The sequence below is a fragment of the Cynocephalus volans genome, chromosome 1 (assembly GCF_027409185.1).
Source record: "Cynocephalus volans isolate mCynVol1 chromosome 1, mCynVol1.pri, whole genome shotgun sequence".
Classification (NCBI taxonomy): Eukaryota; Metazoa; Chordata; class Mammalia; order Dermoptera; family Cynocephalidae; genus Cynocephalus; species Cynocephalus volans.
Genome location: NC_084460.1, coordinates 284,998,912 through 285,016,720, shown reverse-complemented (window position 1 = coordinate 285,016,720; position 17,809 = coordinate 284,998,912). Strand labels below are relative to the sequence as shown.

At 51.3% G+C, this 17,809-nt stretch overlaps 1 protein-coding gene across 3 annotated transcripts in view; it reads left to right on the top strand.

The window, feature by feature from the left end:
* Positions 1-12,877: 12,877 nt before the first annotated feature.
* Positions 12,878-17,809, top strand: part of EPHA4 (EPH receptor A4) — a 132,569-nt gene continuing 127,637 nt past the window's right edge. For 2 of the 3 annotated variants that reach the window (XM_063076436.1, XM_063076426.1), the window contains exon 1: positions 16,046-16,096. Coding sequence is in view for 1 of the 3 variants with exons in the window: in XM_063076419.1 (XP_062932489.1) it covers positions 12,878-12,968; positions 16,029-16,096 (159 nt within the window). In the remaining 2 variants the exon portion in view is untranslated. Of the gene's footprint in view, positions 12,969-16,028; positions 16,097-17,809 lie in introns of those variants that run through there. The other variant, XM_063076419.1, reaches the window with a different exon arrangement.

Genomic DNA, 17,809 nt, shown 5'->3' with positions numbered 1-17,809 from the left:
CTCAATTATTTTTGAAACTATTATATTTGAAGACAGGCATAATCCCTAGGTTCAAGTCCAGTTGAATCATCTAGGAATATAAGAGTTGGATGTAAGCTGTCATAAATCATGAATGAAAGAAGGGAAGAATTCAGAATTTATTTCCCACCTCTACTCGGAGTTGGTAAAATAAAGGATTCTCTTTTCATGGAGCACAAAAGGTAAATCACAGTGCTTGGTTTTCTTGTGGAAGGGAAGATTCAAGCTGATTAAATGATTTCCCATTTAATAGTGTTAATAGTCATTAATGAAATATTATTTGAGAGTAAAACAGCTATCTCTTATGTGCCAGATACTATACTGTGAACTCTACAAAATTCATTTAATATTTAGAAGAATCATATATTGTAACTATCTACAATTTACATATGAGAAAACCATATCTCAGAGAGGTTAAGTAACTTACTCAAAGACACCCAGCTAGTAAAAGGCCAACTGGAATATCAAACCAGGGATGTCTTAATTGAAAACCCTGTCCTTGAAATGGTAGGGAGTCACTGCAGCACTGTGGTCATCCTCTGTTTTATTGATAAAACTGACGTACAGAGAATTCTGGCTGAACTAGCAAGAAAATCTGCCAGTGTCTAGAAAAAGGCACAATGGATTTATCTTCTCATTCTCACTCTCTCTCTAGTCTTCCACACATCCTCTTTACCATTGCTTATTTTTTCACAGGTCAGAGGTCCTTTTTTCATTACTTTGGTGAAATTGGCCTCCACTTAGAAGCAGAAACCGTGGGATGCTTGGTACTATTTTAAAATGTCTTTCACAGATTAGAAGTGCCTTTGCAATTCAACCATAATTCAAATTAGCATTTACAATGTATTTTGTAGTTCAAGTCTTTGTGTTAGGCACTGTACAAAAAGAAAAGGTATATCAGTGTTTTCAAATTATTCAGTTACTATTTTCATTGTTTTGAAAGAAGTGTTTTCCAAGCTAGCCGCAGTAACGCCATTCCGCAAGGCCAAGAAATTCATAAAGGGGTGTGCGAGGTAGACTGATTTAGCTTATGCCATTTTTACTGTTTGAAAAGTGTTCTTGTTTAAAAGCCCCCCCAACACCTGTGGTGAAAATTGAAGGTTAAAAATTGTGCTGTACTTAGAAAAATTTTAAGTTCTGCCTGCCTTTGCTGTTTCCCACCTATGCTGTCTCTGACTGATAACACCAAGAGCTGTATCTGGATGTATCTAGACAACCTAAGGAAGAAACCGCCCTGTAAAAGTTTTTGCTGTCCCTAAGTGATTAACTCGCTTCTTTCAGCTTCTGTTATCAGCTTGCACTAGGCCTCCCAGAGCAGTTTCCAGGGCGCCCTTCAGCTGTTTCAAGAACTCCCACATGACCCGCGCTTTTTCCCTGGCTTTGTTTAAACCGACCAATTACCTTGCTTCTCGCTTCTGTACCCGCGCTTTTTGCTATAAAACAAGCTCAAAAACTCTGCTCGGCGCGCCAGTCCACCGAAAGACTGAGCCGCCCGGGTACCCGTGTATTCAATAAAACCTCTTGCTAATTGCATCCGAAGCCGTGGTCTCGTTGTTCCTTGGGAGGGTCTCTCCTGACTGAGTGATTGCCCAAATCAGGCGTCTCTCATTTGGGGGCTCGTCCGGGATCAGACCCCCACCCAGGGACCACCGACCCACCAACGGGAGGTAAGCTGGCCAGCGATCACTCCGTGTCTCGTTTCTGTGTCTGACTCTGTAACTCTGACTGTCCCTCTGAGTGCGCGCATTTTGGTTTCAGTTTGTTCCGGGCTGATCGCTCTGGGAGCGACGTGTGAGTAGCGAACAGACGTGTTCGGGGGCTCACCGCCCGGTAATCCTGGGAGACGTCCCAGGATCAGGGGAGGACCAGGGACGCCTGGTGGACCCCTCAGGAGAGGATCATTATGTTCTGATCCCACTGCCGCGTCTAGAGAGGCGCGCTCTGCCATCTGACTCCTTCCTTTGTCTCTACGTTACTCGATCTCGCCGCCGTTTCTGGTTTCTTTTTGTTTTGTTCCTGATAGGCCTCTGTGTCGTGGTCCCTCTCTTCGAAATGGGACAAAATAACTCTACCCCTCTCTCCCTCACTCTAGATCACTGGAGGGACGTGAGAGCAAGGGCTCACAATCTGTCCGTGGAAATCAGAAAGGGAAAATGGCGGACCTTTTGTTCCTCCGAGTGGCCCACGTTCGGTGTCGGGTGGCCGCCGGAAGGAACTTTTAATGTTTCTGTTATTTCCGCAGTTAAAAGGATTGTCTTTCAGGAAATTGGGGGACACCCGGACCAAGTTCCATATATCGTGGTGTGGCAAGACCTCGCCCAGAGTCCCCCACCATGGATGCCGCCCTCCGTCAAGGTCGCTGTCGTCTCCAGTCCAGAGAGGCCATCCGCTCCTCCCCGACCCCCCATCTACCCGGCAACAGACGACTTGCTCCTTCTCTCTGAGCCCCCGCCCTATCCGGCAGCCCTGCCACCTCCTCTGGCCCCTCAGGCGGTAGGACCGGCGCCGGGCCAGGCGCCCGATATTTCCGATCCTGAGGGACCAGCCGCGGGGACCAGGAGTCGCCGTGCCCGCAGTCCAGCAGACGACTCGGGTCCTGACTCCACTGTGATTTTACCCCTCCGAGCCATAGGACCCCCAGCCGAGCCCAATGGCCTAGTCCCTCTGCAATATTGGCCTTTCTCTTCAGCAGATCTTTATAATTGGAAATCTAATCATCCTTCTTTTTCTGAAAATCCAGCAGGACTCACGGGGCTCCTTGAGTCTCTTATGTTTTCTCATCAGCCCACCTGGGACGATTGCCAACAGCTCCTACAGATTCTCTTCACCACGGAGGAACGAGAAAGGATTCTCCTTGAGGCCCGCAAGAATGTCCTGGGGGACAACGGGGCCCCTACTCAACTCGACAACCTCATTAATGAGGCCTTCCCCCTCAATCGACCTCAGTGGGACTACAACACAGCCGCAGGTAGGGAGCGTCTCCTGGTCTACCGCCGGACTCTAGTGGCAGGTCTCAAAGGGGCAGCTCGGCGCCCCACCAATTTGGCTAAGGTAAGAGAGGTCTTACAAGGACCGGCAGAACCCCCTTCGGTTTTCTTAGAACGCCTAATGGAGGCCTATAGGAGATACACTCCGTTTGAGCCCTCTTCTGAGGGGCAGCAGGCTGCAGTGGCCATGGCCTTCATCGGACAGTCAGCCCCAGATATTAAAAAAAAGTTACAGAGGCTAGAGGGGCTCCAAGATTATTCCTTGCAAGATTTAGTGAGGGAGGCAGAAAAAGTGTACCACAAAAGGGAGACAGAAGAAGAAAGACAAGAAAGAGAAAAAAAAGAGGCAGAAGAGAGAGAAAGGCGGCGCGATAAGCGCCAAGAAAAAAACTTGACTAGGATTTTGGCCGCAGTGATAAGTGAAAAAGGTTCTAGAGATAGGCAGACAGGGAATTTGAGCAACCAGGCAAGAAAGACACCTAGGGATAAAAGATCTCCTCTGGACAAAGACCAGTGCGCATACTGTAAAGAAAAGGGTCACTGGGCAAGAGAATGTCCCCGAAAGAAAAACGTCAGAGAAGCCAAAGTTCTGTCCCTAGATGACTAGGGGAGTCAAGGTTCGGACCCCCTCCCCGAACCCAGGATAACGCTGACTGTGGAGGGGACTCCCATTGAGTTCCTGGTCGATACCGGGGCTGAACATTCAGTTTTGACCCAACCCCTGGGAAGGGTAGGGTCCAGACGGACAGTCGTACAAGGAGCAACAGGGAGCAAAGTCTACCCCTGGACCACAAAGAGACTTTTAAAGGCTGGACATAAACAAGTGACCCACTCCTTTCTGGTCATACCCGAGTGCCCCGCCCCTTTGTTGGGTAGGGACCTCTTAACCAAACTAAAGGCCCAGATCCAGTTTTCTGCTGAGGGCCCACAAGTAACATGGGAAGGCCGCCCTACACTGTGCCTGACCCTGAACCTAGAAGAAGAATACCGGCTACATGAAAAGCCGGGTCCCTCCTCTATCGACCCATCCTGGCTCCAACTTTTTCCCACTGTATGGGCAGAGAGAGCAGGCATGGGACTGGCCAATCAAGTCCCACCAGTGGTAGTGGAACTAAGATCAGGTGCCTCACCGGTGGCTGTTCGACAATATCCAATGAGCAAGGAAGCCCGGGAAGGTATCAGACCCCACATCCAGAGGTTCTTAGACCTAGGGGTCTTGGTGCCCTGTCAATCGCCCTGGAATACCCCTCTACTACCTGTAAAAAAGCCAGGGACCAATGACTATCGGCCAGTCCAAGACCTGAGAGAAATTAATAAAAGGGTACAGGATATTCATCCCACCGTCCCAAACCCTTACAGCCTTCTGAGTTCCCTTCCGCCCCGCCACACTTGGTATTCAGTCTTAGATCTCAAGGATGCCTTTTTCTGCCTCAAGCTACACCCCAGCAGCCAGCCGCTATTCGCGTTCGAATGGAAAGACCCAGAAAAAGGTAACGCAGGTCAGTTGACCTGGACACGGCTGCCCCAAGGGTTCAAGAACTCTCCCACTCTCTTCGACGAGGCCCTCCACCGAGATTTGGCCCCCTTTAGGGCCCTCAACCCTCAGGTAGTGCTACTCCAATATGTAGACGACCTCTTGGTGGCAGCCCCCACATATAGAGACTGCAAAGAAGGGACACAAAAGCTCCTACAGGAATTGAGTAAATTAGGGTACCGGGTATCGGCTAAAAAGGCCCAGCTCTGCCAAAGAGAGGTCACCTATCTGGGGTACCTACTCAGGGGGGGAAAAAGATGGCTGACCCCGGCCCGAAAGGCTACTGTTATGAAGATCCCCGCTCCCACGACCCCCAGACAGGTCCGTGAATTTCTGGGCACTGCAGGATTCTGCAGGCTCTGGATCCCTGGGTTTGCTTCCATAGCTGCACCCCTGTATCCCTTAACAAAGGAAAGCATCCCTTTTACCTGGACTGAGGAACATCAGAAAGCTTTTGACCACATAAAAAAAGCCTTGCTGTCAGCCCCCGCTTTGGCCCTCCCAGACCTCACCAAACCATTTACTCTATACGTAGATGAGAGGGCCGGTGTGGCCCGGGGAGTGCTTACTCAGACTTTAGGACCCTGGCGGCGGCCAGTAGCTTACCTATCAAAAAAATTGGATCCGGTGGCTAGCGGGTGGCCAACCTGCCTGAAAGCGGTTGCAGCCGTGGCACTCCTTCTCAAGGACGCTGATAAGTTAACCTTGGGACAGAATGTGACTGTGATTGCTTCCCATAGCCTCGAAAGCATTGTGCGGCAGCCCCCCGACCGGTGGATGACCAATGCCAGGATGACTCATTACCAGAGCCTGCTGCTAAATGAAAGGATATCGTTTGCACCCCCTGCCGTCCTGAACCCAGCTACCCTCCTACCAGTCGAGTCGGAAGCCACCCCAGTACACAGGTGCTCAGAAATCCTCGCCGAAGAAACTGGAACTCGACGAGACCTGAAGGACCAGCCATTGCCCGGGGTGCCAGCCTGGTATACGGACGGTAGCAGTTTCATCGCGGAGGGTAAACGGAGAGCAGGGGCCGCCATCGTAGATGGCAAGCGGACGGTGTGGACAAGCAGCCTGCCAGAAGGTACGTCAGCCCAGAAGGCCGAACTAGTGGCTTTGACGCAGGCATTACGCCTGGCCGAAGGAAAAAACATCAACATCTACACCGACAGCAGGTATGCTTTTGCCACTGCTCACATTCATGGGGCAATATATAAACAGAGGGGGTTGCTCACTTCTGCGGGAAAAGACATTAAAAACAAGGAAGAAATTTTGGCCCTGCTAGAGGCCATTCACCTCCCTAAGCGGGTCGCCATTATCCACTGCCCCGGCCACCAGAGGGGAAATGACCCTGTGGCCACCGGGAACCGGAGGGCCGACGAGGCTGCAAAACAAGCCGCCCTGTCGACCAGAGTGCTGGCAGAAACTACAAAACCTCAAGAGCTAATCGAACCCGCCCAGGTTAAGGCCGAGCCAAGAGAGCTCACCCCTGACCGGGGGAAAGAATTTATTCAGCGGTTGCATCAGTTGACACACTTAGGACCAGAAAAGCTTCTCCAATTAGTAAACCGCACCAGCCTCCTCATCCCGAACCTCCAGTCTGTAGTTCGCGAGGTCACCAGTCGGTGTCAGGCTTGTGTCATGACTAATGCGGTCCCAACCTACCGAGAGATCGGAAAGAGACAACGAGGAGATCGACCCGGCGTGTACTGGGAGGTAGACTTCACAGAGGTAAAGCCTGGCCGGTATGGAAACAGGTATCTGCTGGTATTCATAGACACTTTTTCCGGATGGGTAGAAGCTTTTCCTACCAAAACTGAAACGGCCCTGACCGTCTGCAAAAAGATATTAGAGGAAATTCTACCCCGCTTCGGGATCCCTAAGGTACTCGGGTCAGACAATGGCCCAGCCTTTGTTGCTCAGATAAGTCAGGGACTGGCCACTCAACTGGGGATAAATTGGAAGTTACACTGTGCGTATAGACCCCAGAGCTCAGGTCAGGTAGAAAGAATGAACAGGACAATCAAAGAGACCTTAACCAAATTAGCCTTAGAGACCGGTGGAAAAGACTGGGTGGCCCTCCTTCCCTTAGCGCTGCTCAGAGCCAGGAATACCCCTGGCCGGTTTGGTCTAACTCCTTATGAAATTCTCTATGGGGGACCGCCCCCCATACTCGAGTCTGGAGGGACATTGGGTCCCGATGATAATTTTATCCCTGTCTTATTTACTCATTTAAAGGCTTTAGAAGTTGTGAGGACCCAGATCTGGGACCAGATCAAGGAGGTGTACAAGCCCGGCACCGTGACAATCCCCCACCCGTTCCAGGTCGGAGACCGAGTGCTTGTCAGACGCCACCGACCCAGCAGCCTTGAGCCTCGGTGGAAAGGCCCGTACCTGGTGTTGCTGACCACCCCGACCGCAGTAAAAGTCGACGGTATTGCTGCCTGGGTCCATGCTTCTCACCTCAAGCCCGCACCACCCTCGGCACCAGATGAGTCTTGGGAGCTGGAAAAGACTGATCATCCTCTTAAGCTGCGTTTTCGGCGGCGGCAGAACGAGTTGGAGTGAAAACCCTCACCAGCCTGTGACCCTCACCTGGCAGGTACTGTCCCAAACTGGGAACGTTGTCTGGAAGACAGAGAAAGTCCAGCCCCCTTGGACTTGGTGGCCCATTCTTACACCTGATGTATGTGCCCTGGCGGCCGGTCTTGAGTCCTGGGATATCCCAGAAACCGATGTATCAACCTCTAAGAGAGTCAGACCCCCTGACTCAAACTATGAGAACGCTTATAGACAGATCACCTGGGGAGCCATAGGATGCAGCTACCCTAAGGCTAGGACCAGAATGGCAAGATCCACCTTCTACGTGTGTCCCCGGGATGGCCGGTCCCTTTCAGAAGCTAGAAGGTGTGGAGGGCTAGAATCCCTGTATTGTAAAGAATGGGGTTGTGAAACCACGGGGACTGTTTATTGGCAACCTACGTCCTCCTGGGACCTCATAACTGTAAAATGGAATAACACAGAGCGATCATGGGGTGCCCTACTGGCAACCTGTGAAAAAACCGGCTGGTGTAACCCCCTTAAAATAAATTTCACAGAACAAGGACGGCAATCCAAAGAGTGGATAATAGGAAAAACCTGGGGATTGGGATTCTATGTGTCTGGATATCCAGGCGTACAGTTGACCATTCGGTTAGAGATCACCAGCAAGCCAGCTGAGACAGTGGGCCCCAACTCCGTCCTTGCGAAACAAGGACCCCCTAACAAAAACCCCCCTTCCCCAACGAGGGAAGCGCCGCCCATCTCTCAACCCTCGGCGGCTCCTAGCCAAGTCCCCACGGTACTGGAGGAAAGTGTTGTCCTGAACACTCTGTCTCCAACCACGGGCGACAGACTCTTTGGCCTTGTGAGGGGGGGCCTTCCTAGCCTTAAATGCTACCGACCCAGACGCCACGAAGTCTTGCTGGCTCTGTTTGGCCTTGGGTCCCCCTTATTATGAAGGAGTTGCCTCCTCAGGAGGGGCCTTCACTTATACCTCCAATTATACCCAGTGCCGCTGGGGGAGCCAAGGAAAGCTTACCCTCACTGAGGTCTCAGGACACGGGTCGTGCATAGGAAAGGTGCCCTCTACCCATCAGCATCTTTGCAATCAGACCCTACCCATCAACTCCTCCACGAACCATCAGTACCTGCTCCCCACCAACCATAGTTGGTGGGCCTGCAGCACCGGCCTCACCCCCTGCCTCTCCACCTCAGTTTTTAATCAGTCTAAAGATTTCTGTATCCTGATCCAGCTGGTCCCTCGCATCTATTACCATTCTGAAGAAACTTTGTTGCAGGCCTATGACGATCCTCACCCCAGGGTTAAAAGAGAGCCTGTCTCACTTACCCTAGCTGTTCTTCTGGGGTTGGGGGTCGCAGCAGGTATAGGTACTGGCGCATCCGCCCTAGTTAAAGGGCCCATAGACCTCCAACAAGGCCTAACCAGCCTCCAGACCGCCATGGATACTGACCTCCGGGTCCTCCAGGACTCAATCAGCAAGCTGGAGGACTCGCTGACTTCCCTATCGGAGGTAGTACTCCAAAATAGAAGAGGCCTTGACCTACTGTTTCTAAAAGAAGGAGGCCTCTGCGCGGCCCTAAAAGAAGAGTGCTGTTTTTATGTAGACCACTCAGGTGTGGTGCGAGACTCCATGAGAAAACTCAAAGAGAGACTAGATAAAAGACAGATGGAGCGCCAGAAAAACCAAAACTGGTATGAAGGGTGGTTCAATAGCTCCCCTTGGTTCACTACCCTCCTATCAACCCTCGCCGGGCCCCTATTGCTCCTCCTTCTGTTGTTCACCCTCGGGCCCTGCATCATCAACAGGTTAGTCCAGTTCATCAATGACAGGGTAAGTGCAGTAAAAATTCTGGTCCTTAGACAAAAGTATCAGACCCTAGACAACGAAGACAACCTCTAAATTCGCTCTAAGATTAGAGCTTCCCACAAGAGAAATGGGGGAATGAAAGAAGTGTTTTCCAAGCTAGCCGCAGTAACGCCATTCCGCAAGGCCAAGAAATTCATAAAGGGGTGTGCGAGGTAGACTGATTTAGCTTATGCCATTTTTACTGTTTGAAAAGTGTTCTTGTTTAAAAGCCCCCCCAACACCTGTGGTGAAAATTGAAGGTTAAAAATTGTGCTGTACTTAGAAAAATTTTAAGTTCTGCCTGCCTTTGCTGTTTCCCACCTATGCTGTCTCTGACTGATAACACCAAGAGCTGTATCTGGATGTATCTAGACAACCTAAGGAAGAAACCGCCCTGTAAAAGTTTTTGCTGTCCCTAAGTGATTAACTCGCTTCTTTCAGCTTCTGTTATCAGCTTGCACTAGGCCTCCCAGAGCAGTTTCCAGGGCGCCCTTCAGCTGTTTCAAGAACTCCCACATGACCCGCGCTTTTTCCCTGGCTTTGTTTAAACCGACCAATTACCTTGCTTCTCGCTTCTGTACCCGCGCTTTTTGCTATAAAACAAGCTCAAAAACTCTGCTCGGCGCGCCAGTCCACCGAAAGACTGAGCCGCCCGGGTACCCGTGTATTCAATAAAACCTCTTGCTAATTGCATCCGAAGCCGTGGTCTCGTTGTTCCTTGGGAGGGTCTCTCCTGACTGAGTGATTGCCCAAATCAGGCGTCTCTCAGTTTGTAAGCAGATATATTTTTACATATCTCTTAGTGAAATCAAATTATCCCCGAATTTTTGCAGCAGTGAGGGGCTTGTTTTACTCAAGAGTAAAGCTATCTTATTTTAAAGTAAGTGATTTTAGGTACTTTTAAAAAGTATGGTATTCTATTGTATCCTTATAACTACACTGATTTTTGGTAAACACTCTCAAACATTTGAAAACTCCAGGGTGTTTTCTGATAAGGTGTGTGTGTGTGTGTGCGTGTGCGTGTGCGTGTGCGCACGCGTGTGCGTGAGTGTCTGCATTTATGGTGGACCAGGGCCACCAACATTTTTTCAATTTTGCCCTATTTTTAGACAAAGTCATGTCTTTTGGGTCAAAACATTCTTCCTCTTCCGAGTCACAATGGACAGAAAAATTTTCAGTAGCTCATTTCTGATCTGAAGCCCAGAAATGCTTTAAAGGGGAAGTTATAGTTTAGTTTTTCCAAGTTGGCATTTCCTGCTTCTTGGTTCTCTTGATTATTGGGCTGCTTTGGGGCCTAAAATGAAAAATAGGAAGTAAAAAAGGGAATTCAGTCAATGTTCTCTGGCAAATGATTTCTTGCTTTCAGGCAGCTGTAGCTGGAAAGACTTTGTTTAATATTCAGTGTGCATATCCTGGGGGGGAAAAATAATACATGTTTTAGGAATTTTACTGTTTTTAACAATACAGGCAGTCAGCTTCTCATTTTAACCACAGATACCTGCAAAACTCAAGCTCCCGCGGAGAGGCAACCAGCATCCATTGTTTAAAAATGTTTTAAAAAGAATTCAGATTGCTCTTTTCTCTTTTGAATCGGTGTGCCAAATGACGGGACCAATATTCATCTTTTTTTCCTGTAAAACTCGAAAAGACCCATGAAAGAACCTAGAAATGCATTCCTTCCAGGGACTTAGTGCAGTTATTTTAAATAATTTATATATATACACACATATATACCCCATGTGCATATTTTTCCCTCTTTTTACTTGTGTAAAATCAATAGCTGCAATGACTTAAAGCCACTTCCTCGGATGGTGACATTTCAGCACGTCTTTCACGAAGAAGCCAAAATGCCCGAAGCCGCACAGGCTGTCCCTTATAAGCCACCGATTCGCACAGCTACTGCCCAGCGCCCTGCCAAACGCGCTCAGCGTATGCAAAGGAAAAGTTGCCCGTGTTATGAGCCCGGGTTTGAGTTTGCACGAGAAACCAGTGCAGCTCTTGAGCCTTTGGAGGAGCACGATCTGCTGCGGAGGCCAGTGACATGAAACCGTGGCCAGTGACTCGCGATCCGTTCTCTCCTTCACACGGCCCTACACCTCTCCGGCTTTATCTACGATTCAGTTTTTCCGGAGAGCAAACCCTATGAGGTTGACTGTTCGGAGTTTCTCCTTGGAACGCTTTCCGTTTCCACGTTTCGTAATGCAGCTGGCGAGAGGCGCGACAGGACTCCCGGGACCTCTCGGCCGCTGCCAGCCAGCGCCCTGCAGGAGCGGCCTGCGCGCGAGAGACGTGGGCGGTGGATGAAAAGACAGCCCGACGCCGGGCACCGCGCACCTCCCGGCCGGGTTGTCGGTCGCGGGCTTTGTCCGCTCGCCCTTGCTCCGGGGACGCTCACTCCCGCGTCTGTCCGGGAGGTGGCGCGGTTGGTTCACGATGAGCCACCGCCGGGGCTGCAGAGGCGCGTCCACCTCCCCGCGGTCGCCCTCCCGCTGGGACCCAGGCTTGCGGAGAAAACCCGGCCCTGCCCAGGAGGGAGCCAGCGGAGGGGTGGCCCGGGAGGAAGAAGGAAGGCCTCGTTGCTAGGAATCAGCGCCCCTTCAAACGCCCGGGGAAATGCACCGAGGCGCGTTGGGGTCCGATCCCCGGGCCGCTGGCTGAGCTGCCGTCGCCGGGCAGCTCTCAGGTGGCTGCCCCCGCGACCCGGACATTGGGTGACAGACCACGACACATGGGTGCCATTGCCCCCGGAAGGTCCACGATGACACCTGCAGCTCCGGGGCAGGGGCAGTCGCGCGGGTTTTTGCGGGTCCTGCCGTTCACCGTCGTCTCCCGGGGTAGGGGGGCTGTCCCCAGCAGCGTAGGGGAGCGGTGGGAGCGCAGAGCTGCTGCAGCCGCTCCAGACAGCTTCCGAGTCCCCATCTGCGCTGTCTGTGCAGCTGCAGCCCCGCACCCACACTAAAGCCCTGCGCCCCCCCCCCCCAGCCCCTCCCGCCCCGCGTGCTTTGGAATTACCAGGCCGGGTTCCAGGGATTCCCCCCTCCCCGGGAAACACACAGCTGGTTCACTGCAGCCGAGGCCACCTGGGACATCTTCCCCGGCTCGGGACAAGACACACGACGTGCGCGCGGGGTCGGGGCCAGCGGGGACTTCCCTGCAGCTAGAAAGTCATTCGTTCAGTCTCTGCAGACAGTGTCTGAGCCCTTCGGCGGGCTGGACGTTGGGGACCAACTAGGTCCCCGCTCACTAGGCAGCTCGGGATCCAGGAAAGAAACGAGTCATCAAGCCACAGATCTACCCCAAAGAGCATTTCAGATCGAAAAGCACCATAAAGACACAAAAGAGGGCAAAGCAGCCGAGGGTGGCCGTGGCGGTGCGCAGGAGGGAGAGTGTAGCCCCAGCCGGGCCGCGCGGGACGCAAACACGACGACCCTCAGGAAGGAGCCATAGCAAAGGGTCAGGTCAACTTTATAGTTCTTGCATTTCAATAGAAGAGCTCTTGCCTTCACCTCAAGCAGCGCGTGGAGGGAGAAAAGGTTGCCGACCTTTCCTCGGGCTCCCCCCCTCAGTCAATTCACTCTTTGGAAGCTCCCTCCACAGTCCAGGGGCTCGACCCCTGAGGTGACTTCGGGGGATCCCCCTGGCTGTCTCCGGCGGGAGGGGACTCGGCCCAGCTCGCCCCCTCGAGCCCCCCGAGACCGTGCGCCCGGCAGAGCCGGGAGGGGGCGGGACGCGGGGCGGGCTCAGCGCGGTAGGGGCGGGGCCGGGAAGCCCCGTCTGCGCCACCATTGGCCGCGGGCCCCCGGACTGGCGGGCGCACGTCACGGGCCGGGCCCACCCCTTGGCAATGTCTTCAGCCTGCTGCACTCCTAACTTAAGCATTTATTCCACTGGGATAGAGGCGGCAGGAGCGGCGTTGGCACCGGCGAACCATGGCTGGGATTTTCTACTGCGTCCTCTTTTCATTTCTCTTCGGGATTTGCGACGCTGTCACCGGTTCCAGGGTGTACCCCGCGAATGAAGGTAAGAGCGGGGCGGCTTTTCTGCGATTGAGGACATAGAGGGGACGATCCGTGGTTGAATGGCCCTCGAGAGCGCGGGACTGGCTGGTGTGGGGGGAGCCGGGCGTGAGCGATGCGTCCCGACTCCGGAGAAGGGGGCCCGGGAGAGAGGAGCCGCGAGGGGGAGGCGGGGAGCGGCCGGCTAGCCTGCCCCGAGGCGGTGACCTGTGCAAGCGGCCGAGCTGCCCAAGTTTGTAACGAAGGGCCAAAGTTTATCAGCATCCGCCAGCGAGGCCCGCTCGAGGCCCCCCAAGGGGATGCACCGAAGCCAACGGCAGGATTTTTCTTCCTTTTTAAAAAAATTCCGTGGCCCGAATCCTCCCCACCACCAGGCCCGGCAGAGGCGAAAACGCAGTCCCGGAGCGCCTTGAGGGCTTGGTGCTCCGGCTTCTTGGGGAAGCCTTCCGAGCGCTGGTTTCTGCAAAGTTTCCCGAGTCCTGCGCTTCCCGCACCCGGCGGCCCGGCCTCCGCAGCGCAGCGGTTGTGGCGCCGCTTGCCGGGAGCCATTGACCTGATTTCTAGCACCCGGCGTCAGACACCTTTCTCCTCGCCGGGCCCCGCACCCCGCACCCCAGGGGTGCGATCGAGGGCCTAGGGGGCCCCGAGCTCCTTAGATCATCCCCGTAGACCTGGGGAGCCCTCCGGCAAGTTGAACGTAGTCGAGTTTCCGCTTTTCGCCCTAGAATTGACCACGGGGCTAGTTTGGAGGGAACGTGCAGCACCGAGGGGACCCGTCAGGGTGCTCAATTTAATGTGCGTCTGTTCGGACGTGCTGGGAGAATCGTATGTGCCTGTGTGTCTGTGTCGGGAGGTGGGAGGCTGTGATCATTTAGTTTCTGATGAGCCCAGAGAGAGGCGAGCTGTGTGTGTGCGTGTGCATGTGTGCATGTGCATGTGTGCATGTGTGCGTGCGTGTCTGTGGGTGCGCGGGTGCCGGCGTGGAAGCGGACGCGGCCGATGGCCTGTCCGTGCGCGAGTGCTGAGTGCGCGCGCCTGTGCTCCGGCATATGCTCGTGCCCCGACCTGCGTGCGGCAAGCCTTGCCCCCATCCCGCTGATTCTTCCCGCTCCTCGCATCCATACATCCATCTATCTGTCTGTCTACTGTCTATCCGCTGTCTGTCTATCCATCCATCTATCCAACCATCTACCCACCCGTCTCTCCGTTTCCCCAGGCGTCCGTCCGTCCATCCATCCCTGTGCAAGCTATCATTTTCCCCGTTCCGAAGGAGGGAGCCAAAAACCAACTTAGCCTTGGCTGGGCAGTCGGTACCCAGAGCTCTCCAGACGGAGGCTCTGAGAGACTCATCCACCTGCACACGGACACTGCTTGGGTGGAACCGGGCGCTCGCTCCCCCGTCCCCGCTTCCTTCCCACGCGGCTTCTGGTGCCGTTCCGGCCGCCGCCCCTCGGTGCCTGAACGGAACCGCGGATCCCGCGTTCTCCTGGCTACTTCTCACACTTGTTAGGACGTTCCTTGAGGCCTCTCTCGTCCCAGACGTCAAGGCTGTTTGTCGTGGTTGTTTTTCTTTTTCCTCTTTCTTGCTCTTTCTTTTGGAAGGAAACTTGGGCGTCCTAGACAAAAAGGCGCCGGTGGAGCCTCAGGCTAATGTTGGGGTGGGGGTGGGGGGGCTGCTAACCTCCTCCCGTCCCCCTCCTCCCCTAAAAAATTAATTCATTTTGTTGCTTTTTATTCCCCTCACGTTTCCTTTTCTCCCTTTTACCCTCCCTTTCCACTCCCTCCCTTTTTTTGTAAATTGGGTCTTATTGTTCCCTTTGTGTCCCTAATCCACCTTACTTAAATCCAAATGGATGTAGCGGGCTTTTCTCTGGGGACCGGGAAGAGAAGCGGGAGGTGCAACTCCGGGCGGGAGCGACCCGGGGAAGGCTCTACATTGTAAAATAATTAACAGAGCCCAGGAATGAAGGCTGTGCAGGGTTTTAGCGCCATCGACTTTGGGGTGAAATGACAGGAGAGGTGGGCAGAATCCAGGGCCCTGGGGATGAGATTGAGAGTTGGGGTGCACGTGGGTGAGGAGGGAGGGCTCCCATCCCCACCCCGCCCCCAGCCTGAAGGTAAAATTAATAACCCGGTAGTTCCTTTGAGATGGGCCTTTCGACCTCTGGCCCTGCAGATCCCCGGGGGAAAGGCAGTGTGGAGAGGTTTCGAATTCATTGCGACCCTTTCAATGTCGTCGGTAGCCAGCACTGCTCCAGCCTGAGCAGGGCACGGCGGCTCTGGAGGCTCCCTCGCCCTGCCCCCTAAGCTTCGACGCACACTCTCAGGTGTAGCACGAGCACACTAGATCCATTAGGCTGCACCCCACACCTAAAATTCAGACCAGCCGTTTCCTCCGGGACTGAGGACCAGTCTCGGATTGTCCTCAAAAACTCCTGGGAGAAAGACAGTACTTTAGTGCATTTGCATTCTGATTCCACACGTTTGACCTTCCCTCTTTCTAAAATTTTGATATTTAAAAAAGGGGAGGATACCACATCCAGGGCCTATTTATTTGAGAGTGGAGGAAAAAAAAAAAAATGCTAGGGGAGAAAGCCTTTTCATGACCTTTGGATACTCTCTGATAGAATTCACTTGTGGCTCTGTCACTATGATGATGAGTTATGTGGTCATCTGAAACTTGCAAAAACAAATAACTCTAGTAGATACCAGACAAAGATGAATGTAAATTTTGCTCTGGAGTGTAACTGCCCTACATAGATATATTTATTTCTTTAATTGTACTTGAGAGTCTCTATTCATCCTTTTTAGAAAATGAATCAACTGAATCCTGGGATGGAATTTTAAATGCTAAGCAAGTTAAATAAATAAGAATCTGCAGATTTAAAGAGGAGAGAAGATCAAATGAGTAATGATTATTTACATAAGTGAGACCAAGTTTAGGTTTTGATCAGAGTTGGATATACGCACTCTCGGCACATATGGAAATGCTCAGGCAAATGGTTTTTAGATTATTGGCTTTTTGCAATTGGAAATTAATCTATTTTTCTTTGATTTTTTGCAGTTACTTTATTGGATTCCAGATCTGTTCAGGGAGAACTTGGGTGGATAGCAAGCCCTTTGGAAGGAGGGGTAAGTTCTGAGTTGCTCTCTGATCCAAAGGGTAAAAAAGGAGTGATTAGCAACTTTCTGAGAGTCCTAATGGCTTGATTCTTGTTGATTGTGGTGAGGGGGTCAGATTTCCCACTGTAGCCTATGAAGTGAATTACGCTTTGTTGGAGAAATCCTATACTCCCTTTGCATAGCTCTTGTCATGGTAGAGCTAGAAACCAAAAGGGCAGAAAGGGGTTTCAAAATTAGGAGATTGGTGGAGGCAAAGATTTAGATGCCTATTTAAAACTAAAATACCGACAGGAAATATGATCCAAGGACCAAATTAGAATTTATGCCTTTTACTGTGATGGCCATGAAGTCCTGATGGGGTTAATTTTAGAACAATTGTTCTGTTTCCAGATGAAGAGAATGAATAAGATACCAGAGAGAGGACAATTCTAATTGTACCTGCATAAGCAGCGGATATGCTACTCACGTTGCTATCACAACCTTAGACAAGCTGCAGTTCTCTTTTGCACACTGAGAGAAAGCCATGTGAACTTGTGCCAAGGGCACACTATATGCAGAAAAACCCCAAGCTCATTCATTGTTGCTGTTAAATGTGAAAATTAAAGTATTTGGAATCTTCAAACTTTTGGGATTTGGGAAGCTGGGTTATAAAATGTGAGAGAATGCACCCTTGTTCATTTCTTCTCAAATTCATAGCACTTGCCATCACTGCCTCTATCGGAAGATTCAGAGTATATTACTAGGTCAATGGCCACATTTTCCCAACCCTGCTTAAAAACAGGTCAGAATGAATCAGTTTGGAAAGAAATCAGTACAACACGTAACTCTGTCTCCTGCCAAATTGAAATAACTCTCAAATCCTTAAAAAATTAAGCAAATCATCCTACCATCACATGCTTGATAGTTTATGACTGAGCCAATTGATTAAAAACAATGGGGATGAAAGATTAGGAGTTTTTACCAGGCAAAAATTGTAATACCAGCACCCAGCATGCCACTTCATACTCATCTATTGAATAAACAATAAAAGATTAAAAAAAAAAAAAAAGATGCACAAAAACTGTTATAGAAGACATGTTTCAAAAATAAGACTAGGCAAGAAAATAGTCATGAAAATGGAGAATTTTAGGCTGTCTTGTTCCAAAGCAGATCTTGTAATCCATCTGAAATACAATGAAGGTTGCCCTGCCTTCCTGTTTTTCTACCTGAACTTGACTGCCTTTGGTTTGGTCTCTGCTGAAAAATTCTAGTCTGCTCTAAAACCATTTTTTTTTTTTTTTTTTTTTAGAAGGGGGAGACTGATTGGCAGGCCTCTGGCAGTGTAGACAGGGTGTATTCACCGCTGATTGCAGGCAATTGCCCTCTTCCTTTGAATGTGAAGAAAAGTACAGCTTTATCTTGGTGAGAGTCAGACTCACTGTTAATCCTACACCCTGGAAAGGTCACTGACTCAGGCGAGGCTTTCCTAGAGACTTTCCCAGGCTACACCAGGGGTATTCCTCCAAAGGTTAACATGTATTTGAACTGCTAGTAAAATTGAAGATGGAAGGTATCAGTACTTGTATTAACAAACTTAATGTACCTTATTTTTCTTACTGGCTGCTCTTAAGTTTGAAGAGGAAATATCATATTAGTTGTCTTCTTTCACTAAATATACATGCGACCTATATAAAAACAAGGAGTGACAAATTTCAGAGTACAGTCTATGGGCTACCTAGTTTC